Source organism: Ranitomeya variabilis, chromosome 4, assembly GCF_051348905.1.
Source record: "Ranitomeya variabilis isolate aRanVar5 chromosome 4, aRanVar5.hap1, whole genome shotgun sequence".
Classification (NCBI taxonomy): Eukaryota; Metazoa; Chordata; class Amphibia; order Anura; family Dendrobatidae; genus Ranitomeya; species Ranitomeya variabilis.
The window spans coordinates 262,389,062-262,415,483 of NC_135235.1; the positions used below are offsets into that span (position 1 = coordinate 262,389,062).

Below are 26,422 nucleotides of genomic sequence, written 5' to 3' on the forward strand. Positions count from 1 at the left end.
CTAACACCGCCAGTTGGTGCCTGGAAGTGCTGTCCGCACAGTCAACAGTCGCTCCTCTATTATTGGGGTTCAGTAACAGCAGCTGTTTCCCAGCTGTGTGTGCGGCAATACCTCCAATCTGCTCCTCCTGCTGTCCCTGGGCTCTAACACCGCTAGTTGGTGCCTGGAAGTGCTGTCTGCACAGTCAACAGTCGCTCCTCTGTTATTGGGGTTCAGTAATGTCAGCTGTTCCCCAGCTGTGTGTGTGGCAATACCTCCAATCTGCTCCTCCTGCTGTCCCTGGGCTCTAACACCGCCAGTTGGTGCCTGGAAGTGCTGTCCGCACAGTCAACAGTCGCTCCTCTGTTATTGGGGTTCAGTAACGTCAACTGTTCCCCAGCTGTGTGTGCAGCAATACCTCCAATCTGCTCCTCCTGCTGTTCCTGGGCTCTAACACCGCCAGTTGGTGCCTGGAAGTGCTGTCCGCACAGTCAACAGTCGCTCCTCTGTTATTGGGGTTCAGTAACGTTAGCTGTTCCCCAGGTGTGTGTGCGGCAATACCTCCAATCTGCTCCTCCTGCTGTCCCTGGGCTCTAACACCGCCAGTTGGTGCCTGGAAGTGCTGTCCGCACAGTCAACAGTCGCTCCTCTGGAAGTGCTGGATGCACAGTTAATACTTGCTGCCATGTTATTGGGGTTCAGTAATGTCAGCTGCTCCCCTGCTGTGTATCCGGCAACGTGTCATGCGACCGCCACGCTGGCACACTAACAGACATTTACATGCCTCCAGTGCAGGCATCGGCCTACACTCTGCTCCTCCTGCTGTCCCTGGGCTCCAACACTGCTGCTTGATGCCCGGAAGTGCTGTTTGCACAGAGCCAAACACCTCACCAATGTGTTAGTGGGGTTCAGTAACGCCTGCTGCTCCCCTGCTGTGTATCCGGCAACGTGTCATGCGACCGCCACGTTGGCACACTAACAGACATTTTCATGCCTCCAGTGCAGGCTTCGGCCTACACTCTGCTCCTCCTGCTGTCCCTGGGCTCCAACACTGCTGTTTACTGCCTGGAAGTGCTGTTTGCACAGAGCCAAACACCTCGCCAATGTGTTAGTGGAGTTCAGTAACGCCTGCTGCTCCCCTGCTGTGTATCCGGCAACGTGTCATGCGACCGCCACGCTGGCACAACTAAAATTTAAGGGAACCTTCACCCCCCCAGGTGTTTGTTACTGAAAGAGCCACCTTGTGCAGCAGTAATGCTGCACAAGGAAAAGGTGCCTATTTTCGTTGTGCTCCTTCCACACGCTGAACCTAACACTTATGAAATGTGTCTCCTCACACCGTTTAACCGTCCCGGAGGTGGGACTTTCCTTTGTAATGTGACGCAGCACAGCCGTCATTCCTACCCCCTTGGCACCGTGCGCCGTCTCCTCAGCGTTGTTTGATTCTGTCCCGGAGCCTGCGCTGTTATGTTATCCCTTGGCCAGGCACACTTAGCGCTGCCCGTCTTCTGACATCATTTGCTGTCAGGATGGCTGCGCCTGTGCGGCCCCGCTGGCCGAGATCCCGCCTCGCAGTGTCTTCTGATTTAATCACACTGCGGGCCTGGGATCCATGGGCATGCGCAGTGCATATCTTCACCTCAGGCTGTCACTCATCTCCCTCCGCCTTCTCCAGACTGTGTGCCGTTAGCTGATCCCTAATAGCATGCCACGGCCGTGACGCCGCACAGTCTGAAGAAGCCGGAGGGAGGGGAGTGAGAGGTGAGGATATGCACTGCGCATGGCCACGGATCCCAGGCCCGCAGTGGGATTTCATTAGACGACACTGCAAGGCGGGATCTCGGCCAGCGCGGCCGCACAGGCGCAGCCAGCCTGACACCAAATGATGTCAGAAGACTGGCAGCGCTAAGTGCGCCTGGCCAAGGGATAACATAACAGCGCAGGCTCCGGGACAGAACCAAACAATGCTGAGGAGGTGGCACACGGCGCCAAGGGGGTAGGAATGACGGCTGTGCTGCGTCACATTACAAAGGAAAGTCCAACCTCCGGGACGGTTTAACGGTGTGAGGGGACACATTTCATAAGTGTCTAGTTCAGCCTTTGAAAGGAGCATAATTAAAAGAGCCACCTTTTCCTTTTGCAGCATTAGTACTGTACAAGATGGCTCTTTCAGCAACAAACGCCTGGGGTGGGGGTTAAAGGTTCCCTTTCAACTTGCTCCAGTGCAGGCTTCGGCCTACACTCTGCTCCTCCTGCAGACCCTGGGCTCTAACACCGCCAGTTGGTGCCCGGAAGTACTAGCTGCACAGAGAATAACACCCGCCAATGTGTCAGAGAGGTTCAGCAATTCCAGCTGTGCCCCTACTGTGTAGCCGGCAACGTGTCCTGCAAACGCCACGCAGACACAAAGCTGCCGTCTGTGCAGGCTTCGGCCTACACTCTGCTCCCTCTCCTCCTCCTGCTGACCCTGGGCTCTAACACCGCCAGTTGGCACCCGGAAGTGCTGGCTGCACAGAGAAAAACACTCGCCAATGTGTCAGTGAGGTTCAGCAATGCCAGCTGTTCCCCTGCTGTGTAGCCGGCAACGTGCCTTGCAAACGCCACGCAGACACAAAGCTGCCGCCAGTGCAGGCTTCGGCCTACACTCTGCTCCCTCTGCTCCTCCTGCTGACCCTGGGCTCTTACACTACCATTTGGCGCCTGGAAGTGCTGGCTGCACAGAGAAAATCACCCGCCAATGTGTCAGTGGGGTTCAGCAACGCCAGCTGTTCCCCTGCTGCGTAGCCGGCAACATGTCCTGCAAACGCCACGCAGACACAAAGCTGCCGCCAGTGCAGGCTTCGGCCTACACTCTGCTCCCTCTGCTCCCTCTGCTCCTCCTGCTGACACTGGGCTCTAACACATCCAGTCGGTGTCTTAATTTTTTTGACTGCGAGGGTGTGATTGACGGGCATGAGCAGTGCATATCTTCGCCTGTCACTCATCTCCTTCCGCCTTCTTCAGACTGTACGGCTTCATGGCCGTGGCATGCGATAAGGGATCAGCTGATGCCGCACTGTCTGAAGCAGGTGTAAGGACACGAGTGAGAGTCGAACATATTGAATGCGCAAGACCATGAATCCCAGCCCCGCAGTGTGAATTAATGAAAAGACACTGCGGGGCTGGGATTCATGAGCATCGCTAACCGCACCGGCCGACATGAAATGATGTCAGAAGACGGGCAGCGCTAACAGCCCAGGGCCAAGGGATAACACAACAGCGCAGACTCCTGTACAGCAAATAACGACGCTCAGGAGGCTGCGCCCAGCACAAAGGTGGTATTTTTGACAGCTGTGCTGCGTCTCATTACGAAGGGAACTCCCGCCTCCAAGACAGTTCGACTGTATAAGGGGCTAAATGTTATACGTGTTTCATTCAGCGTGTGCAAGGAACAAAATTAAAAGAGCAACTTTTGACTTGTGCAGCACTACTGCTGCACAAGGTGTGGCTCTTCTAGTTTGTAACACCTAAGGGGGGGTTAAAGGTTACCTTTAAAATTGGTTCAATTAGGCTTCGGCCTACACTCTGCTCCTCCTGCAGACCCTGGGCTCTAACACCGCCAGTTGGTGCCGGGAAGTGCTGGCTGCACAGAGAATAACACCCGCCAATGTGTTAGTGGGGTTCAGCAATGCCAGCTGTTCCCCTGCTGTGTAGCCGGCAACGTGTCTTCCAAACGCCACGCAGACACAAAGCTGCCTCCAGTGCAGGCTTCGGCCTACACTCTGCTCCTCCTGCTGACCCTGGGCTCTAACACCGCCAGTTAGCGCCCGGAAGTGCTGGCTGCACATAGAAAAACACCCGCCAATGTGTCAGTGGGGTTCAGCAACGCCAGCTGTTCCCATGCTGTGTAGCAGGCAACGTGTCCTTCAAACGCTACGCAGACACAATAGACCGAAAACTGCCTCCAGTGCAGGCTTCGGCCTACACTCTGCTCCCTCTGCTCCTCCTGCTTACCCTGGGCTCTAACAATGCCAGTTGGCGCCCGGAAGTGCTGGCTGCACATAGAAAAACACCCGCCAATGTGTCAGTGGGGTTCAGCAACGCCAGCTGTTCCCCTGCTGTGTAGCCAGCATTGTGTCCTGCAAACGCCACGCAGACACAACAACTGAAATTGAAGGGAACCTGTCCCCCCCAGGCGTTTGTATGTATAACAGCCACCTTGTACAGCAGTAATGCTGCATTTGTACATGATGGCTCATTCAGTTATTGTCCTTGCACACGTCGAACGCAACACTTATAAAATGTGTCCCCTGAGACCATTAAACCATCCCTGAGGTGTGACTTTCCTTTGTAATGACACGAAGCAACCCCCTTGGTAGTGCTGCCCATCTTCTGACATCATTGGTTGGCTGGCTGCGCCTCTGCGGCCGCCCTGCCCGACACAACGCCCCTCGGTGTCTTATTTTTTTTGACTGCGAGGGTGTGATTGATGGGCATGAGCAGTGCATATCTTCGCCTGTCACTCATCTCCTTCCGCCTTCTTCGGACTGTACGGCTTCATGGCCGTGGCATGCGATAAGGGATCAGCTGACGCCGCACAGTCTGAAGCAGGTGTAAGGACACGAGTGAGAGGCGAACATATTGACTGCGCAAGGCCATGAATCCCAGCCCCGCAGTGTGAATTAATGAAGACACTGCGGGGCTGGGATTCATGGGCATCGCGAACCGCACCGGCCGACATGACATGATGTCAGAAGACGGGCAGCGCTAACAGCACAGGGCCAAGGGATAACACGACAGCGCTGACTCCTGAACAGCAAAATGAGACAATCAGGAGGCTGCGCCCAGCACCAAGGTGGGATTTTTGACAGCTGTGCTGCGTCTCATTAAGAAGGAAAGTCACGCCTCCAAGACAGTTTGACTGTATAAGGGGCTAAATTTTATACGTGTTACATTCAGCGTGTGCAAGGAACAAAATTAAAAGAGCAACCTTTGACTTGTGCAGCACTACTGAGAGGTGTGGCTCTTCTAGTTTGTAACACCTGAGGGGGGGTTAAAGGTTACCTTTAAAATTGGTTCAATTAGGCTTCGGCCTACACTCTGCTCCTCCTGCAGACCTTGGGCTCTAACACTGCCAGTTGGTGCCCGGAAGTGCTGGCTGCACAGAGAAAAACACCCGCCAATGTGTCAGTGGGGTTCAGCAACGTCAGCTGTTCCCCTGCTGTGTAGCCGGCAACGTGTCCTGCAAACGCCACGCAGACACAACAGACCGAAAACTGCCTCCAGTGCAGGCTTCGGCCTACACTCTGCTCCCTCTGCTCCTCCTGCTGACCCTGGGCTCTAACACCGCCAGTTGGCGCCCGGAAGTGCTGGCTGCACAGAGAAAAACACCCGCCAATGTGTCAGTGGGGTTCAGCAACGCCAGCTGTTCCCCTGCTGTGTAGCCGGCATCGTGTCCTGCAAACGCCATGCAGACACAAAGCTGCCGCCAGTGCAGGCTTCGGCCTACACTCTGCTCCCCCTGCAGACCCTTTGCTCCAACACCGCTAGTTGGGGCTCTAGGAAGTCAATCTTGAATAGGTCCCCATCCTGGTTCCAGTACCGTCAGCTGGTTCCAGGTAGAGCCTTTGGCTTAGGTGCCTCCTTCGGGGTATCCGAGTTCCACCAATGTCAGGTGGTCCTTGGTAGTGCTTTCAGGCACGGGTACCTCCTGCTTAGTAACCGGGTTCCAGTAACGTCAGCTGGTCCTCGGTAGTTCCATTGGCTCTTGGACCTTCGGGTAGCCATCCGAGTTCCAGTTCCATCAGCTGGTTCTCGGCATTTTGTCAGCTTTCTTGTACCTTCTGCTACATTTCCAAGTTCAAGACTCTAAAGACGATGACCCGGAAGACCACCCCTAAGATGACGACGACACCAGAGACGACAACCACTGAGATGACGACGACCCTGGAGACGATGACCCTGAAGACCACCCCAATGACGACGACCCCGGAGACGACGACCCTGGAGACGACGACGACATGGAAGACCGAGAAGCAGAAGAACAAGAGGCTGCAGAACAAAGAGCAGAAGAACATTAAGCATAACACTAAATATCAGAGCAAAAGATATTATCTAAATTATAAGCAGAAGAAGACTAAGCAGTGTATGGGGGTGAGTCCATTCCTCCTCGTGGTGCCCCTGGATAAAGTCTGATGCTGCAGGCCAAACTGAACGCGGACAAATGTAACTCTTTTGTGACAGGCAGAACGGAAGGTGTAATCTTCAAACTTTTATAGATAACAACTACGGGAATGCCTGTCACAAATAAGAATATGATGAAGAAGTTGAATATGAAGAAGAATAATAGTTAAATAAAAAGAATATGAACAATGTAACAAAAAAAAATAATAGGTAGAAGATGAATAAGGTGAAGAAGAAGTTGATGTCAAAGATGCTGCTGCTGAGGATGATGAAGAAGAAAGTGTGGGAGAAGTAAATAAGAGGGTGAAGGGTGTGGAAGTAGTGAAACATCAATATCTGACAAAATAAAAAAAATCTTAACATAGTCAATATCTTTGTAACTCCGAACGTCTTAAAAAAAAATTAAAATTCCTGCTATTCTATTTGATTGGGCAAAACCTCTATGCCTTTAATGTCTCCGCCACCTCCCCAATACATCCTACATTATTCTAATTTGTTTTCCTTCATATAGAATGAACCTACAAGGAAAGAAAGGGTTTATTTTAATTCCGATATTTTCGTCCCATTGACTTGCCTTGGTATCGGGTATCGGTATCGGCGAGATCCGATATTTTGCCGGTATCGGCCGATCCAATCCGATACCGATACTTTTCGATATCGGAAGGTATCGCTCAACACTAGTCTTCTTATAATGACTTTATTGTGTTCATTTATAATTAATGTTGATCGATACCTTCCGATACTTGAAAGTATCGGTATCTGATAGTATCAGCCGATATTTATACCGATACCCGATACCAATACAAGTCAATGGGTCTCAAGTATCGGAAGGTATCCTGGATGGTTCCCAGGGTCTGAAGGAGAGGAAATTCTCCTTCAGGCCCTGGGATCCATATTCATGTAAAAAATAAAGAATTAAAATAATAAATATGGATATACTCACCCCTCCGGTGGCCCCTGGACCTTACCGATTGTAACCGGCAGCCTCCGTTCCTAAGAATGAGCAGTTTAGGACCTACGATGACGTCGCGGCCTGTGATTGGTCGCGTGAGCGGTCACATGAGCGGCACGCGACCAATCACAAGCCGCGACGTCATCGAAGGTCTTAAACTGCTCATTCTTAGGAACGGAGGCTGCCGGTTACAATCGGAAAGGTCCAGGGGCCTCCGGACGGGTGAGTATATCCATATTTTTTATTTTAATTCTTTATTTTTTACATGAATATGGATCCCAGGGCCTGAAAGAGAGTCTCCTCTCCTCCAGACCCTGGGAACTATACACGGGGAACTTCCGATTCCGATTTCCGATACCACAAAAGTATCGGAACTCGGTATAGGAATTCCGATACCGCAAGTATCGGCCGATACCCGATACTTGCGGTATCGGAATGCTCAACACTATTTATAATGTTAAAGATCTAACCCCTTTGTGGAAGACATGAGTGTGAATGGATGCTCTTCAGTATTCCCCCCAGGGACACATTGTGCAGGATGCATTTTATAATAAAAAAAAAAAGAACAATTATATTTTGGTATATTTTAATCATGCACTAGACACACATTAAGGATTTTTATAGGATTTAAGCTTTACATAAAACATTTGACATGGCAACTCATCTTGTGTCATAGACCTATATCTCTTTGTAAGCTTCAATGAATATCATGCCCTTATAATCATTGTGGTTATTCACATCCGTTCTCTTTTTAACCTTACAGCGATCAATGATGAAACCTTCTCCAACTAGATCTTTCCTGGCAAAATCCTCATCATAATTGAAAGCATGGAACTTGTGTTTCCCAACTGTGTAAAATGTCAGATTTAAAGCACCAATTATTATAAAGTGTCCTCCAGGCTTCAGTAACTTTAAGAACTTCCTGAGATATCTGATGTAATTGGAGCGCCCCCAGACGCAGGGTACTCGGTACCGGGCCTCTCTGTCTCAGTCCTGGGGTTGTCACGGTGGCTAGACCTAGTCCGTGACCCTGCTAAGGGGCGTCCAATTAAAGGTGATGGTGCGTGGTGCAAGGCGCGATGAATAACGAGGACACAGGGTTGCAGTCTCTTTACCTTTTTACTGAAGGCTTCGGGATCCGCAGTCCAGAGCACTGCTAACAGGGCTGGCTGAGACCGGCCGGTCCGATGGCACATCCAGAGTTCCCTTTGCAGGTGGAAATCAGTAGCCTACCTACTAGCGCCTGTGTGTTGTAGCACTTCCCTGCTTAGCACCACGGGATAGTCCTCACAACTGTCGTGTCTGTTTCTGATGTTCTTTCTCTCTCTGTCCCCCAGATGACATGGATAGGAAGCACCCGTATGACAGGGTAGGCCTGGAGTTATTTTATAGGGACCCTAGAGACGCCCCTCTCCCACAATTGCCTCCTTTGTCTTCGTTAGGTGTAAAAGGTGAGACAGCCAACCTAAAGCTAACTGCCCTGCCGTAGTTCAAAGTAATGCGTAGAGTCTGTTACTTCCTCGGTGCTCCGGCCACCGGCTACGCGCCTCAGAAGGATGTTGCCACGATCTTAGGGGCACAACTCCCTCTGGTTCTATCTCCTTTGTGCTGTGATCTCGTTTCTCACTTCTTCACAATATACTTCGCTTCGTGTCCTTTCTTAGGAGTCTGCTGCTATATCATACAGGCATGGCTCCGTAACAATCTGTCCTTTTACTAGGCTACTGTCAGGATCCCACCCCTGACAGGTCCTCTCCCGAACTCTCCCAGGCTGCTTTCTCTCTGACTTCCTGTCCAATTCCCAGTTTTACCAGAGTGTGAGGAGTGGCCTAATAGATAGAACCACTTCCCCTGGTGGCCGGAGTGTGAAGTGTAGTGTGTGTGTGATACCTTTTCAGGTGAACTCCTTTAGTGCAATCAGACGTAACATCACTCCCCTTAGTGGCAGAGCGAAATTACTGCAACGACCAGGACTCTGGGGTGCTGCACTCCCCCCCGGTTAAATCCAGTACTCCCGGACTGGAAAAAGAAGAACAACAATACATGTTAGCAGAAGACACACAAAATTTTGAAATGCTATCAACAATTAAATATAACAGTGCTTCCCTTTATGGGAGGTGAGAACACTTGAACGTTGCGAAAGTTTTGGTCATGCACAGTTCATGACTCCCAGTTCAGTGGGTGCAAACTTGAAACAGCAGGGATCCCGGGTAAACAAAGGGATCCCTTTTGAAAGTTTTGGAGCAATTCACCGTCCATTACTCCATTGTCCATTGTTTTAAACCTGTAACAAAGATATTTACACAAACATTTTCAACCAAATAAGAGTTATCGTTTATATTTCCAAGTTTTGTAGCGAAGTGGAGTTTGATTCTTGGTGCTACGTGTAGACCTCCACAGTGCAGGAGATGCTACCGGCCTAACAGGGCCCGCTGCGCTTGCTATCACTTGTGTAGTGCACTGTCTTCTAGCTACACTTCTAGTAAGACTGGGTAGCACTGGCATTCCGGAGCTCTCAGGGCTGCTGCTACTAATGGTGGGCATGGCAGATTCACCGATAGCAGAGGGAGGACTTGCCTGTTCCACTGTTGGCATGGCATCCTCCGGTGGGGTCTGCTGTGCTTGCGGGCTCGGATGACCTGGCACCACATCTAGTTCTGGCGATTTCAATTGATGAAACGTTAAGACTGGTACCACAATGGCCTTATTTATTTGAGTCCAAGACTGGGGAAAATCACCAAGAACAGTGTGTATCATCTTCTCCTCTTCCACGAGCGGAGACGTCCCGGGGTCTGTTTCCCCATCTCTCAGCTTGTCAGGGCATATTTTAAGGTGGTCTCTGGATATTGCCGTTGAGGTTTCCCCTCCATCTTTGCTGATGAGACAGACCTTCGTATTGTCAAAATCAGATGGCAGGATGGTATACGGTTCCGCTTCCCATTGGTCATCAAGCTTGTGTAGTCTCCTCTTCCGTTTGAGTACTTGCTCACCGGGTGACAAGGGAATCGCAGGAGCATGCTGGTTGTAGTCCCTTTCTTGTTTTTGTATGGCTTGGGCTAGACTTCTTTCCACACATTCCTGTACTTTGCGGTACCTTTGCTGCTTCTCTGTATCCCAATCCGCATCTGGCGAGATATCTTCAGGGGTTAGGACCCCCATGTCCAGATCAACCGGTAACTTGCTAGATCTTCCTCGCATCAGGTACGCTGGAGTGCAGTTGGTGGAATTCACTGGGATGTGGTTGTACATATCCACCAAGTCTGGCAACTTTGTGGGCCACAAGTTCCGTTCCTCCACAGGTAAGGTCTTCAGTAAGTCGATCACCACCTGGTTCATCTTCTCACACATCCCATTGGTTTGTGGATGGTACGGTGTGGTTCTGATCTTCTTACACCCGTACAAATTGCAGAACTCCTGGAACACCTCCGCTTCAAATGCTGGCCCCTGATCGGTCAGTACCTTCTCCGGGTACCCATGGGGTCTACAGAAGTACTGCTGGAAGGTTTTGGCGGCCGTCCTGGCCGTTAGATCCTTGACCGGCACGACTACCAGGAATCTGGAGTAATGATCCACGATGGTGAGAGCGTAGATATAGCCTGACCGTCTATGTGTCAGCTTCACGTGATCCAGCGCGACCAGTTCGAGTGGCCGTTTGGTGATGATGGGCTGCAAGGGAACCCGTTAACTGTCACGATCCTTCCTGCATAGGCTACATGGGCCACACTCTCGACACCACTTCAGCTTCCTCCATCCGAAGCGTCCTGCCCCATTGTGGTACGCTCCCAGAACCATTGGCACATCTTGTCTTGGGACCACAATCTGCCATACCAATTCATGAGTGCGTGGGTCGATGCTTCTCCGGCACAGCTTATCATCGTGAATAAACAGTTTGCCTCTCCCCTTCCACAGCTGTAGTGTCTCTTGTGGAGCATCTGGGCCATGTTGCAAACCTGCCTGCGTCAGGAGCTCTTTCACCCGACAGACCGCAGAGTCACCATCCTGGTTCTCTGCCCACCCGTGATGGGGCAAGGGATTCAACGGGGCGCCCTGCTTATTCTTGCGCCTGTTCTCCACCTGATGGGAAAACTGGGTGGCCTTGGGGCAATGGAAAGCGGGCAGCTCTATCTCTTCAAATGCAGCTCTACCTCTTGCCCGTTTCTGGCAAGTGGGGCACTCTGGACAACGCATTGGCATTCGCATTCTGGTGCCCTGCTCGGTACTTGATGGTGAAGTCGTAATTGGACAACCGGGCCATCCACCGCTGCTCCAAGGCATCGAGTTTTGCTGTGTCCAAGTGCATTAGTGGATTATTATCCGTGAAGACAGTGAATTTTGCTGAGGCCAGGTAGTGCTTGAACCTCTCCGTCACTGCCCAAACAATGGCGAGGAATTCCAGCTTAAAGGAACTGTAGTTGTCAGGGTTCCTTTCAGTGGGGCGAAGTTTCCTGCTGGCGTAAGCGATTACTCTCTCTTTGCCTTTCTGGACTTGGGACAGCACGGCACCCAGTCCCACGTTGCTGGCATCCGTATACAATACAAATGGTTGGTCATATTCAGGTAGGCCAGTACCTCCTCTCCCGTCAGCGCAAACTTTAAGCAGGTGAACGATCATTCCAGTCCATCGTTCCAATCAAATGGGGTATTCTTACCCTTGAGTTTCTTGGATTGGCCTACCAACAGGTCTTGCAATGGCGTGGCCTTCTTGGTGAAGTCCTTGATAAACCTCCTGTAGTAGCCCACCAACCCGAGGAACTGCCGGACTTCATGGAGGTTACCGGGCTTCGGCCAGTCTTTGATCACCGTGACCTTGTCGGGGTCTGGGGCCACTCCTTCAGCACTCACCACATGGCCCAGGTACTGCACTTTGGGTTTTAGCAGATGGCATTTGGACGGTTTCACCTTTAAGCCAAAGTTGGACAGGGCTTCAAACACCTCAGCCAGGTGCTTCAAATGGTCTCCATAGGTCTTAGAGAAGACAATGACATTGTCCAGATATAGCAGCACGGTCTCAAAGTTCTTGTGTCCCAGACAGCACTCCATCATCCTCTGGAACGTTCTCAGGGCGTTGCACAGTCCGAAGGGCATGTAGTTGAATTCGCAGAGACCCATCGGCATCGTAAAGGCCATCTTTTCCCTGTCCGCCTCTGCCACGGGAACCTGCCAGTACCCACTGGTGAGATCCAAGGTAGAGAAGTAGTTAGCAGATTTTAAAGCAGCCAAGGACTCCTCTATCCTGGGCAGTGGGTATGCATCCTTATGTGTAATGCGGTTTAGTTACCTATAATCAACACACATCCTCATGGTGCCATCTTTCTTCCTAAGGAGGACTAATGGAGCTGCCCAGGGGCTACAACTGTCTCTCACCACCCCAGCCTCCTTCATCTCTCGCAACATGTCTTTGGCACACTGATAATGAGCTGGGGGTATAGGGCGGTATCTCTCTTTTATGGGTGGGTGATCTCCTGTGGGGATATGATGTTGAATCCCTTTTACCTGCCCAAAATCTAGGGGGTGCTTGCTGAATACCCGCTCATACTCATGAACCACCCTGTAAGCCCCCTGTGTCTGGTGAGATGGGGTAGAATCAGTGCCCACGTGTAATTCCCGACACCAATCTTTCGATTGCCCAGCAGAGCCGTTGTTCTCCGCTGGATTGGACGGAATCAAGGGCCCGGGTGCGTGTATCAAACTATTATTAACAGTAAACAGTTTGGCAAGTGTGGCATATTTGGTTAGGTGGACTTCTTCCTCCCCACAGTTAAGAACACGTACTGGCACCCTCCCCTTGCGGACGTCAACCACCCCTCTGGCTGTCAGGAGGGTAGGCCTATTATCTGAATACACAGGTTCTACCAGGGCCTGATAGTCTTTACCCCTGAGGCCTATGGCTGCCCGACACCATATTAACATTTCACTCCGGGGGGTATCACAATGGGGTTTGAATCACTCACTGTGACCCGGCCAATTTCACCACCAGTCAACTCCACCTGCTGTCTCTGCATCAGAGCTCTGATTTCTTTCTGCAAGGCACATTGTTCACTGTTACCAGCTGTTTCTGCTACCTGCTGCAACAAGACAATAACTTCTGCAAGACAATTTTCTATGACATTAGTACCAATGGTCATCATGGGGTTACATTCACGTCGGTCAATATCAACAATGACAATTCCTTGGGCCTCCAATTCTACCCACCCCACCTTAATGGTGACTTCTTTATACCCCACTTGTGGCAATGGCTGACCATTACTAGTTATTATGGTGAAATCATCATCGGGGCCACGGTTAATGTCGGTGTCCTCCCAATAACATTTATAAAGGATGTAAGGCATAGTCGTCACCTGGGAACCGGTATCCAGCAAAGCGTTCATGGGGATACCGTCGATCACGATGGGGAGAACTGGCCACCCTCCGATGTATTTGGCTCTCCAATTTTGCGGGCCTGACCGTCCAACTCCTGGGGGTTGGCCCTCTGCCCCAGGGGTTGCTCGTTTAAATGACAGTACCTTGCAAGATGGCCCACCTGGTGGCAGCGGCAGCAGATAGGTCGTCTGTCCCGATGAAAGCGATCGTCGTCTCTGCCTCTGGTCGACGGAACCCTCCTCTGTCACTGCCAGGGGACATCTTCTGGTCTGGAAGCCAGCTGGATATTCTCCTTGGGGGCCTCCTGTAGGGACTGGATGGTCCGGGCTAGGGCAGCAACTCTCTTGGTCAGCTCCTGCATGTGGAGGCGCAGTCCTGCAGGGGAGTCATCTTCCAGGATCTGGGCATCGGCCTCAGCGGAAACGGGCACATCCGGCGCCACCTCCTGGTGGTACGTGAGGGCTTGACGCCTGGGAAGTACGGCACGGCTGGGCTGTCGCTCCGGTAGCGCTTGGATGGCTTTATCTTTGAATTGTGTAAAAGTCAGGTCTGGATTCTGCATGGTCAGGAAGTGTAGCTGGGCCCTTTGGTGACTGCACAGGAGCCCCTCGATGAACCGCTCTTTCAAGAGTTTATCTTCATCTTGCATGCTGTTTGGGTCACTCTGCTTGATGGCCCGCAGTGCCTCCTGGAGATTAAGGGCATAGTCCCGTAAGCTATCCTGCGGCCTCTGCTTGCACCCATAGAACATCAGTTTAATTTCTGCAGTGGTGCGGGTGTCGAAGGTGGTTTTAAGCTTTGCAAAGACCTGCTGCGCAGTTCTCTTATCCGCGGCGGGCCAGGACTTCACTTCTCTCAAAGCCGCTCCAAAGAGTTGGCCTGTTATCATATGAACTTTCTGAGGCTCTGTCAAGGGATAAAACTCAAGCAGGCTACAAATCCCCTCTTTAAAGTAAGTTAATGTATGGGATTCTCCAGAGTATCGCAGGAGCCAGGCTGCTCCAGGTAGGTACGGCATGGAGAAGGGCATTATGGTTGCCGTAGCCGCGGCAGTATCCGGCTGGCTGATGGGAGCGGCAAGCCCTGCGGCATCCGGTGGTGATACACGGCCCGCGGCAGCGTCTACTGCAGGGCCCGGAAGTGCCTCTGAGTCTGCGGCTGCGACCCCCGCCTCTGCTCCTCCTGGATCAGACATGGCCATTTCTCCCCCCTGCTAACCTGCTGGAGGTCGGGGTTCCTCTTCCGGAGTCGGCACCTCACCGCGTCTTCTCGCTCCACGCTCTTTTTGGCCGGCTCCACCCACGAAGCTATGGCTCCTCCCCTCGTGCTCCACACAGCGTGACGATGGCGGATTTTGGAGGGCACTTTTGGCGGCAAGTGGCAATACACAGTCTTTGCAATGAGTCACAGTTCAAACACAATTCAGACACAGTTCTAAGGCACACATGACCTGATTCCTCAGGCTTAAGTAGATCCTGTTCATGATGCCAAGTTTGTAGCGCCCCCAGACGCAGGGCCGCGGGGTACTCGGTTCCTGGCCTCTCTGTCTCAGTCCTGAGGTTGTCACGGTGGCTAGACCCAATCCGTGACCCTGCTAAGGGGCGTCCAATTAAAGGTGATGGTGCATGGTGCAAGGCGCGATGAATAACGAGGACACAGGGTTGCAGTCTCTTTACCTTTTTACTGAAGGCTACGGGATCCGCAATCCAGAGCACTGCTAACAGGGCTGGCTGAGACCGGCCGGTCCGAAGGCACGTCCAGAGTTCCCTTTGCAGGTGGAAATCAGTAGCCTACCTACTTGCGCCTGTGTGTTGTAGCACTTCCCTGCTTAGCACCACGGGATAGTCCTCACAACTGTCGTGTCTGTTTCTGATGTTCTTTCTCTCTCTGTCCCCCAGATGACATGGATAGGAAGCACCCGTATGACGGGGTAGGCCTGGAGTTATTTTATAGGGACCCTAGAGATGCCCCTCTCCCACAATTGCCTCCTTTTTCTTTGTTAGGTGTAAAAGGTGAGACAGCCAACCTAAAGCTAACTGCCCTGCCATAGTTCAAAGTAATGCGTAGAGTCTGTTAATTCCTCGGTGCTCCAGCCACCGGCCACGCGCCTCAGAAGGATGTTGCCACGATCTTAGGGGCACGACTCCCTCTGGTTCCATCTCCTTTGTGCTGTGATCTCGTTTCTCACTTCTCCACAATATACTTCGCTTCGTGTCCTTTCTTAGGAGTCTGCCGCTATATCATACAGGCACGGCTCCATAACGATCTGTCCTTTTGCTAGGCCACTGTCAGGATCCCAACCCTGACAGGTCCTCTCCCGAACTCTCCCAGGCTGCTTTCTCTCTGACTTCCTGTCCAACCCCCAGTTTTACCAGAGCGTGAGGAGTGGCCTAATAGATAGAACCACTCCCCCTGGTGGCCAGAGTGTGAAGTGTAGTGTGTGTGTGATACCTGGTCAGGTGAACTCCTTTAGTGCAATCAGACGTAACATCACTCCCCTTAGTGGTAGAGCGACATTACTGCAACGACCAGGACTCTGGGGCGCTGCACAATCATTTTGATTTTTGCAGATCATATCCAGAAGCCAAGCACTGATGATACAATCTGCTGGTGGTAAGATGATCGGATCCATCATATCTTCTTTCTTGAGGTTACATTTCACAATATGTTGAAGGGCTGATCGCACTTTTCCTTCTTTGTCCTGTAACTGGTCACTGAAATAAATGAGAAAAATTATGAAAGTTTTGTTCCCCCTGTCAATACTGAATAGGACGGCTTTAGAGCTCAGTGGTTAGCACTGGATCATTGACTTCCAGTTGTGGAAATACTTGAAACCCCCAGGACTATTATACATTGTTTGGATATAATTCTTTTGTTTCCTTTAAATGCTTAAATCTGTAGGACTCCATTCACCTATATGAGGCCATATACAGTATAATACAGTATCTTATTGCTCTCAGTTAACCCATTATCTACCAATATCCTTTTTTTGGGATGCCTAATCTTTAGCTTCTAGCAACTAAGATTTTATAATTTTTATAATTAGGTCCAATTTTTTGTGTTGTGTTTGTAAAATGAATGTTTTCAAAATAGGAAATCATGTCATTGTCATTTTTAACTGAATATTGGACGCCCTTTTCTGAAAAATCCGTACTTGAAAAAATTTTGCAAATTATGTTTCTGATTCATTAGGACTAGTGTTGAGCATTCCGATACTGCAAATATCGGGTATCGGCCGATATTCGCTGTATCGGAATTCCGATACCGAGTTCCGATATTTTTGCGATATCGGGAATCGGGATCGGGATCCATATTCATGTAAAAAATAAAGAATAAAAATAAAAAATATGGATATACTCACCCACCGACGGCCCCTGGCTTTCAGCGGTGCAACCGGCAGCCTCCGTTCCTAAGAATGCAGTGAGTGTAGGACCTGCGATGACATCGCGGTCTTGTGATTGGTCGCATGACCGCTCATGTGACCGCTCACGTGACCGCGACGTCATCGAAGGTCCTTCACTCTCTGCTTTCTTAGGAACGGAGGCAGACGCTTGCAGCGGTGACAGCCAGGGCTTGTCGGAGGGGTAAGTATATCCATATTTTTTATTTTTATTCTTTATTTTTTACATGGATATGGATCCCAGGGCCTGAAGGAGAGTTTCCTCTCCTTCAGACCCTGGGAACCATCCAGGATCGCTCCCTATTATGTTCCGATATTTGTGTCCCATTGACTTGTATTGGTATCGGGTTTCGGTATCGGCGATGTCCGATATTTTTTGGATATCGGCCGATCCAATCCGATACCGATACTTTCAAATGTCGGAAGGTATCGCTCAACACTAATTAGGACCCAAAAAATTAAAAATCTGTCATTTAAAAAGAATGAAAATTGCTAATTTGGCAAGTAATGAGTTAATGTATTATACGCTGGCAACATTTTTTAACAAAATAGAAAAGTGCAGCAAATAGCGTTTTCCTATACAGAGAGCCACTGCAAAAAACTTATACCATTTTTTTGCTCATTGGTCAATGATAGCTAATTCCCACTGTTTGGCTAATCAGAGGAATACATTGGATATATACATCAGAGCTGATCTTTGTATACTGCCATTTTATTCCTCTAACCAAAATGTGACAAAAATTGAGCCTTACTGTTCTCTTCCAACAGTACTCATTATTCCACAGCTACGAAAAGGGTGAATTTTCTTAGTGACATCTAAAATTTAATTTTAAATAGGTTGTGATTATAAAATCAGGTAGACAAAAGATACACAATATTACACTAAGACCGCAGTCATATTATTATTTATTATTATAGCGCCATTTATTCCATGGAGCTTTACATGTGAGGAGGTGTATACATAATAAAAACAGGTACAATAATCTTGAACAATACAAATCACAACTGGTACAGGAGGAGAAAGGACCCTGCCCACGAGGGCTCACAATCTACAAGGGATGGGTGAGGATATAGTAGGCGAGGATCGTGCAGTGGTTTGGTCGATCGGTGGTTACTGCAGGTTGTAGGCTTGCCGGAAGAGGTAGGTCTTCAGGTTCTATTTGAAGATTTTGATAGTAGGTGAGAGTCTGATATGTTGTGGTAGAGAGTTCTAGAGTAGGGGTGATGCGCGAGAGAAATCTTGTATGCGATTTTGTAAAGAGGAGATAAGAGGGGAGTAGAGAAGGAGATCTTGTGAGGATCGGAGGTTGCGTGCAGGAAAGCACCGGGAGACGAGGTCACAGATGTATGGAGGAGACAGGTTGTGGATGGCTTTGTATGTCATGGTTAGGCCTTTGTACTGAAGTCTCTGGGTAATGGGGAGCCAGTGAAGGGATTGACAGAGGGGAGAGGCCAGGAAATAGTGGGGGGGACAGGTGGATTAGTCAGGCAGCTGAGTTTAGAATAGATTGGAGGGGTGTGAGAGTGTTAGAGGGGAGGCCACAGAGCAGGAGGTTACAGTAGTCGAGGCTGGAGATGATGAGGGCATGGACTAGGGTTTTTGCAGATTCTTGGTTTAGGAATGTACGGATCCATGAAATATTTTTGAGTTGAAGGCGGCAGGAAGTGGAAAGGGATTGGATATGCGGTTTGAAGGAGAGATCAGTGTCAAGGAATACCCCGAGACAGTGAGCTTGTGGGACTGGGGAGAGTGAGCAGCCGTTTACTGTAATGGATAGGTTCATTGGGGGGGTCGCGTGAGATGGGGGAAAGAAAATGAATTCTGTTTTGTCCATGATAAGTTTTAGAAATCTAGTTCAGAAGAAGGATGAAATAGCAGACGGACATTGAGGGATTCTGGTTAGTAGGGAGGTGATATCTGGTCCAGAGATGTAGATCTGTGTGTCATCAGCATAGAGATGATACTGAAAACCATGAGATTCTATGAGCTGTCCCAGGCCAAAGGTGTAAATGCAGAAGAGCAGGGGCCCTAGAACTGAAACTTGCGGTATCTTTTGTTATAAGAATAGTATATCAACTAACGCTATGGGAAATTATGAAAAGGACCAAGGTGATGTATACACTCCCATATATTTAGACTTATGTAAAAATGGTATCCTTACATGTAATGCACTTGCCCCAGATTTCCCTTTAATCCCTTCACCCAAAGCTTGTTTTCACCTTCCTGACCAGGCCAATTTATTCAATTCTGACCACTGTCACTTTATGAGGTCATACCTCTAGAACGCTTTAATGGATTCCACTGATTCTGAGATTGTTTTTTTGTGTGACATATTGTACTTCATGATACTGGTAAAATTTCTTTGATATGACTTTTGTTTATTTGTGAAAAAAACGGAAATTTGGTAAAAATCTTTAAACTTTTAATTTTTATGCCTTTAAATCAGAGAGTCATGTCACACAAAATAGTTAATCTATAACATTTCCCACATGTCTAATTGACATCAGCATAATTTTGGAAACATCAATTTTATTAGGAAGTTATAAGGGTTAAAATTTGACCAGCGGTTTCTCATTTTTACAACAAAATTTACAAAACTATTATTCTTGGGACCACATCACATTTGAAGTAAGTTTGAGGGGCCTATATGACAGAAAATACCCAAAAGTGACACCATTCTAAAAACTACACCCCTCAAGGTACGCAAAACCACATTCAAGAAGTTTATTAACCCTTCAGGTGCTTCACAGGAATTTGTGGAATGTGGAAGGAAAAAGTAATCATTAGTGATGAGCGAGTGTACTCGTTGCTCGGGTTTTCCCCGAGTATTTGTTATTGCTCGGAGATATAGTTTTCATCGCCTCAGTTGCATGATTTACAGCTTCCAGATAACCTGAATACATGTGGGAATTCCCTAGCAAACAGGCATTCCTCACATGTATTCAGCATAACTGGAAGCCTTAAATCATGCAACTGAGGCGATGAAAACTATATCTCCGATCAATAACAAATACTTGGAGGTCACCCGAGCGTGCTCGGGAAAACTTGATCAACGAGTACACTCGTTCATCACTAGTAATCATATAAGTTTTTTCACAAACGTTTTCCATTAGACCTAATTTTTTACTTTCATAAGGTTAACTGGAGAAATTACACCATACAATTGTTGTGGAATTTCTTCTGAGCATGCTGATACCCCATATGTGGGGGAAGACCACTGCTTGGGTGCACAACAGGGCTCGGAAGGGAAGGAGCGCCATTTGACTTTTTCAATGTAACATTTTCTGAAATAGCCCCTGATGTGCCAAACAGTGGAAACCCCCACAAGTGACATGATTTTGGAAACTAGGCCCCTCAGGGAATTTATCTCAATGTGTGGTGAGCACCTTGATCCACCAGGTGCTTCACATAAGTTTATAACGTTGAGCTGTGAAAATAAAAAAAAATCAAATTTTTCGCACAAAAATGTTTTTTAGCCCAAAATTTGGTATTTTCATTAGGGTAACAGGAGAAAATGGACCACAAAATTTGTTGTGTAATTTCTCCTGAGTTCACCAATACCCCATATGTGGTCGAAAACTACTTTTGAGGCACAGTGCAAAGCTCAGAAGGGAAGTAGCGCTGTATTACACTGCAGATTTTGCTGCACTGATTTGAGGATGCCATGTGACATTGGCAGAGCTCTGGTGGTGCCAGAACAGCAGAACCCCCCCAAAAGTGACCCCATTTTACAAACTAAACCTCACAATGAATTTACCTAGGGGTACAGTGATCATCTTGACACCACAGGTGTGTCACAGAATTTTATACCATTGGGCAGTGAAGTGAAAATAATTTACATTTTTACCACCAAAATTCTATGTTAGCCCCAAATTTTAGATTTTCATACTGGGAAAATAGTAAAAATGGCACCAAAATTTGTCACATATATTCTGCTGAATGTATGGGACTGAATGTGTGGCTGTACAGTACTGCTTAGCTATACGGAGAGACTCGGGAAGGACGGAGCGCAATTTGCCTCCTGGGGCGCAGATTTTCCTAGAGTAGTTGGTGGACTCCATATACAGAGCCCCTAAATGCTAGAAAAGCAGAATCCCCCTTCAGGTGACCCCATTTTGGAAATTATACCCCTTTGTGAATTTTGTCAACAGGTGTGGTGACAATTTTGACTCCATGGGTGCTTTCCAGACACAGGCAGTAGTGGATGTTGCTGAATGAAAATTGCAAGCTGCCATTGTAGTGACCAATATGCTGTGTTGACCAGTATGTTGAAACCTATCAACAACCAAGAGCCTGATGCCCCATAAATGTACATGACACTTGTTGAATGCACAAGTGAAGTTTTTATTATTAAAATGAATACAACATACAAAATTTACTGATACGTTACAAAACGGATGATGGGAATAAGGCGAGAGACTGCAAAGGAAAACCAGCCGCATGAGAGCACACACATAAAATAATAAGGGTATTGCCAATCAGCAGCCCAAATAATACATATCTCCAGAACAACAAGACATTATACTGAACGCTAATAAGGGGGGGGGGGACAGGTAGGAAGCAATGACGTCTAATGTGTAATGGCCAATGGCTCATAAGAGCTTACTCCTATCCGTACTATGTATCCCTCCGTACTACAGTACTGCCAGTGCAGTGCAAGGTGTCCTAAGAGACGCCTAAATGATATGCCAAGTACTGGGCTTACCCATGTGTGCGCTCACCGTGCAGCCGGTATCCAACAGAGAGCCCCGACGCGCGTTTCGCGTGCTGTGCTTCCTCGGGGGGCTGTCAACAGGTGTGGTGACAATTTTGACTCCATGGGTGCTTTCCAGACACAGGCAGTAGTGGATGTTGCTGAATGAAAATTGCAAGCTGCCATTGTAGTGACCAATATGCTGTGTTGACCAGTATGTTGCAGTCACCAGTACATTATGCCCAGCCTGAACTTCTGAAGACATGCACCTGTAAATTAGGTGGGCTCTCATTGCTTAAGAAATGCCAGACATGTGGACGCTATATGTGGTTTAGGTACAAGGTGGGGCTTAGAAGGGAGAGGGGGTATTTTGATTTAAGAGAGCAGAATTTGCAGAATTTCTTTTGGCGGTTGAGGAGCCATTTCGCATTTCCAGAGCCTTTGTACTACCAGTAATGTGGAAGCCCCCTATATTTCCGATAATAGATGACAGATGTGAGTGGAGACTTACTTTTTTGTGGATTGAGTTGAAACTATTATTGGGAACATTTTACATAACATTTGGGATCACATTTATCTGGCACGCTACACTGAGCACTTAGTTTGTGGTTTCCATCTAAATCTCTGAGTGACGTGATTCAGATGAAACCCCTGAGTGATCCATTCACTATATTAAGACAGCAGATTTACTTTGGACTTAGTCTGGCCTCTGTTCAGTGTTGTCCTTCTTTTCAGTAGTACAGAAAACTTTGGAGGATGGCACTTTTATGCAAACCTTAAAAGACGGACTCTGCTGGATCATAGGTTTATGGCATCCACAGTGCCTCCATCTGCTTCATTATAGGGAATCTTCCGCCAGGGGTTCCATCTGAAACCCATATTTCAGAGATTTACACAGACACCCTGGTGTAAGCACTCAGTGCAGACTGTAGGATAAATGTGCGCCGAGACTTACTGTGATCTTTGGGAGGCAGAATGAACAAATCAATAGCAGGAGAAGCATTGATTTTATTTATTTTTTACGCCGTTCCTCATGCAGTATAATTTATTAGGCGACTTTATTTTTTGGGTTGGTGCGATTACAGGGATACCAGATTTATATCAGGTTTTTATGTATGGCTGCCGTCATATACTAAAAGACACCTTTTATTGCAGATACTAGTTTTCGCATCCCCATGTTTTGAGAGATATAATTTTTCATGCTATGGCTTGTTTTTTGCAGGATGACTTGATGTTTTTATTGGTACCATTTTCAGGCACATTACTTTTTTGATCGCTTTCTAGTCTAATTTTTGGGAGTCAGAATGAACAAAAACCAGCAATTCAGGATTTTTTTTAATGTCGTTCCACGTGTGGTAAAATTGATACGGTAGCTTTGGGTCAGTACAATTACAGCGATACGCCATGTATATTTTTTTATGTTTTGGCACTTGTACACAATAAAAACGATTTTATAGAAAAAATAATAATTTTTGCATCGCTTTATTCTGATAGCTAAAACTTTTTTATTTTTCTGCTGATGGAGCTGTATGGCGGCTTGCTTTTTGCAGGACAAGATAACATTTTCAGTTGTACCATTTTTATTTACATTCCTCTTTTTGATTGCATTTTACTGCACTTTGCCTCGTTTTTTATACATTTTTTTACAGTGTTCACTGAAGGGTTATCTAGTGGGACAGTTTTATAGAGCGGGTTGAACTGACCTGGCAATACCAAATATGTGTACTTTTTTAGTTTATTTTATTTATTTTACATAAATAAATGTATTTATTGGAAAAATATGTGTTTCTTTTTTTAGTTTTTTATTTGGGATTTTTAAAAAAATATTTGTACACTTTTTAATTATTTATTTTTTACTTTTTCACATTGTCCCAGGATGGGACATCACTATACAGTGTCAGCTCTCATACTCTGCAATGCTTCTGCACTGCACAGCATCAGAGCAGCATCTGACAGGCAGGAAAGGAGGCATGTCTGCACCTGCTCTCAGCAGGCACTTGCAAGCCACCTTCCCTGCAGGACGCGGAGGGACCCCATGGCCATCTTAGGGCCAAAGGTCTCCATGGAGATCATCAGAACAATGCGGTCTCATCACGTTGCTCTGAAGGGAGCACTCAAGGAGCCCCCTCCCTGCCTGCGATCTCCTCAATGTCACTGTCACTATTGACATCAGAAGAGTTAAATGCCCACGATCGGTGCTAGCACCGATCGTGGGGGTTGCTGCAGGGTGTCAGCACTCACTCAGAGCTGACACCTGCACCCGATCGCCATGGCACTCAGTGTGAGGCTGCGCGATCACGGCACCATACATATACTGCTATTTGTGGGAATGCAGCTCCCGCAAAGCCATATATGTATGGTGCAAGTTGGGAAGGGATTATAATTCACTATGGTTCAATATGTAAAAAAGTTTAGATGTGGCTCGCACAAGTTTCCTACTCATGGAACTGAGGATGAAATATACAAACAGACCTCGTTCTGAGAAGGAATAATTATTGCTAATTTCATGCAGGCTTTATCGTTATGTTTGGCAATGCCAATTGCTGCCTTGAAATGTCTTCAAGCCGGGACTTATTCCCGCATCTGCTAATATAGATCCATTTTTAAATATCTAATAAGAATGTAATAATATTGCACACTGAATAAATGGACCAGAATACGCCAACATTAGTAGTACCAGTACTTGCACCTCTTGGTAAGATGTCCACTTTTGCAAAGTCCACCTAAAATGTAGTTGGAATGCTGAATAGTGTTGAGCATTCCGATACTGCAAATATCAGGTATCGGCCGATATTCGCTGTATCGGAATTCCGATACCGAGTTCCGATATTTTTGTGATATCGGAATCGGAAGTTCCTATAAGTTCCCAGGCATGTGTCCTCTCCTTCAAACCCTAGGAACCATCAAGGATAGCTTCCGATATTTGTGTCCCATTGACTTGTATTGGTATCGGGTATCGGTATCTGCGATATCCGATATTTTTTGGATATCGGCCGATCCAATCCGATACCGATACTTTCAAATATCGGACGGTATCGCTCAACACTAATGCTGAAATGTTCCATTACAGATGACGGCGCCTGGAAGGTTTAGAGCTGTAGCTGCTTGCTAAAATCCACACCCATGTAAGCTGAAGACTCCTGTGAATTGAGTACCTAGGCAAACTTGAATAACCCAGTGTCACGCGACTTCACCATTGTTTTAACTAGGGTTGAGTGACTTTTACTTTTTTAGGATCGAGTCGGGTTTCGCGAAACCCGACTTTGTCAAAAGTTGGGTCGAGTGAAATTGGCCGATTATCGCGAAAAGTCGGGGATCGACCGAAACACGAAACGCAATGTAAGTCAATGGGGAATCAAAGTCGGCAGTGAGTGGAGGACAGGAAAACACCTACAGTGCCCATTTTAATGTCAAAAACATCAATTCTTGTCACTTAAGCTTGTGAATCTTAATTTACCTTATAATAATAGTTAGGCATTGAAAATTGGGGGTCATTCGGCTAAAGTTGTGGGGAGGGGGGTAGGGCTGGCTCAAGTTTTTCGTGGGCCCAGGAAATGCGGACAATGTCACGGCGGTGGAGCCGGGAGAGGTAAGTATTAAAACTTTGCAAGTGCTGTGATCCCGAGCAAGCAGGGGGGGCCCACTTGTTCGCATTGGCACTGGCACAGGGCCCCTCATAGTACGGCGGTGTGTTTGACACTTTTGCGTACTATGAGGGGCCTGTTGTGAATTTGGATTCTGGGCTCCCCCGGTGGCTACTGGTGGAATTGAACTGGTGTTTTCATCTTCTCTGTTCACCTGTTCCCATCAAGATGTGGGAGTCGCTATATAACCTTGCTGCTCTGTTAGTTGCTTGCCGGTCAACAATGTTATCAGAAGCCTCTCTGTGCTTGTTCCTGCTCCTAGACAACTACTAGATAAGTTGGACTCTTGTCCATGTTTGTTTTTGCATTTTTGTTCCAGTTCACAGCTGTAGTTTCGTTACTGTGTCTGGAAAGCTCTTGTGAACAGGAATTGCCACTCTGGTGTTATGAGTTAATGCCAGAGTTTTAAAGTAATTTCTGGATGGTGTTTTGATAGGGTTTTCAGCTGACCATGAAAGTGTCCTTTCTGTCTTCTGCTATGTAGTAAGTGGACCTCAAATTTGCTAAACCTATTTTCATACTACGTTTGTTATTTCATCTTAATTCACCGCCAATACATGTGGGGGGCCTCTGTCTCCTTTCGGGGTATTTCTCTAGAGGTGAGCTAGGACTAATATTTTCCTCTGCTAGCATTATTTAGTCCTCCGGCTGGTGCTGGGCATCTAGAATCAACGTAGGCATGCTACCCGGCCACTGCTAGTTGTGCGTTAGGTTTAGTTCATGGTCAGCTCAGTTCCCATCTTCCAAGAGCTAGTTCCTATATATGCTGATGCTATGTTCTCTTGCCATTGAGAACATGACAGTTTGACCGGCCCACTAAAGGGTTAAAATCCTTGGCTGAGAAAGGAGAGAAATAAGAAGTCTGCTGAGAATTTTTTTTTTTTTTTTTTTTCTCCTTCTAATCTTTGAATGGCTCTGTGTCCACCTGTTTGTAATGGATCTTCAGAGTGTAACTGCAGGTTTGAATAATCTCGCCACGAAGGTACAAAATTTGCAAGACTTTGTTTGTCATGCACCTGTATCTGAGCCGAGAATTCCTTTGCCGGAATTTTTCTCGGGGAATAGATCTGGGTTTCAGAATTTTCGAAATAATTGCAAATTATTTTTGTCCCTGAAATTTCGCTCTGCCGGAGACCCTGCACAGCAGGTCAGGATTGTGATTTCCTTGCTCCGGGGCGACCCTCAAGACTGGGCTTTTTCATTGACACCAGGGGATCCTGCGTTGCTCAAT

The 26,422-nt window shown here is 47.8% G+C and overlaps 1 protein-coding gene across 1 annotated transcript in view; it reads right to left on the minus strand.

Moving 5' to 3' along the window:
- Positions 1-7,771: 7,771 nt before the first annotated feature.
- The window catches only part of LOC143766986 (nicotinamide N-methyltransferase-like), a 54,379-nt gene continuing 35,728 nt past the window's right edge, over positions 7,772-26,422 (minus strand). The window contains exons 2-3 of the mRNA XM_077255007.1: positions 16,004-16,167; positions 7,772-8,058 (exon numbers count right to left, since the gene is read on the minus strand). Of these exons, the coding sequence (XP_077111122.1) occupies positions 7,772-8,058; positions 16,004-16,167 (451 nt within the window). The remainder of the gene's footprint in view (positions 8,059-16,003; positions 16,168-26,422) is intronic.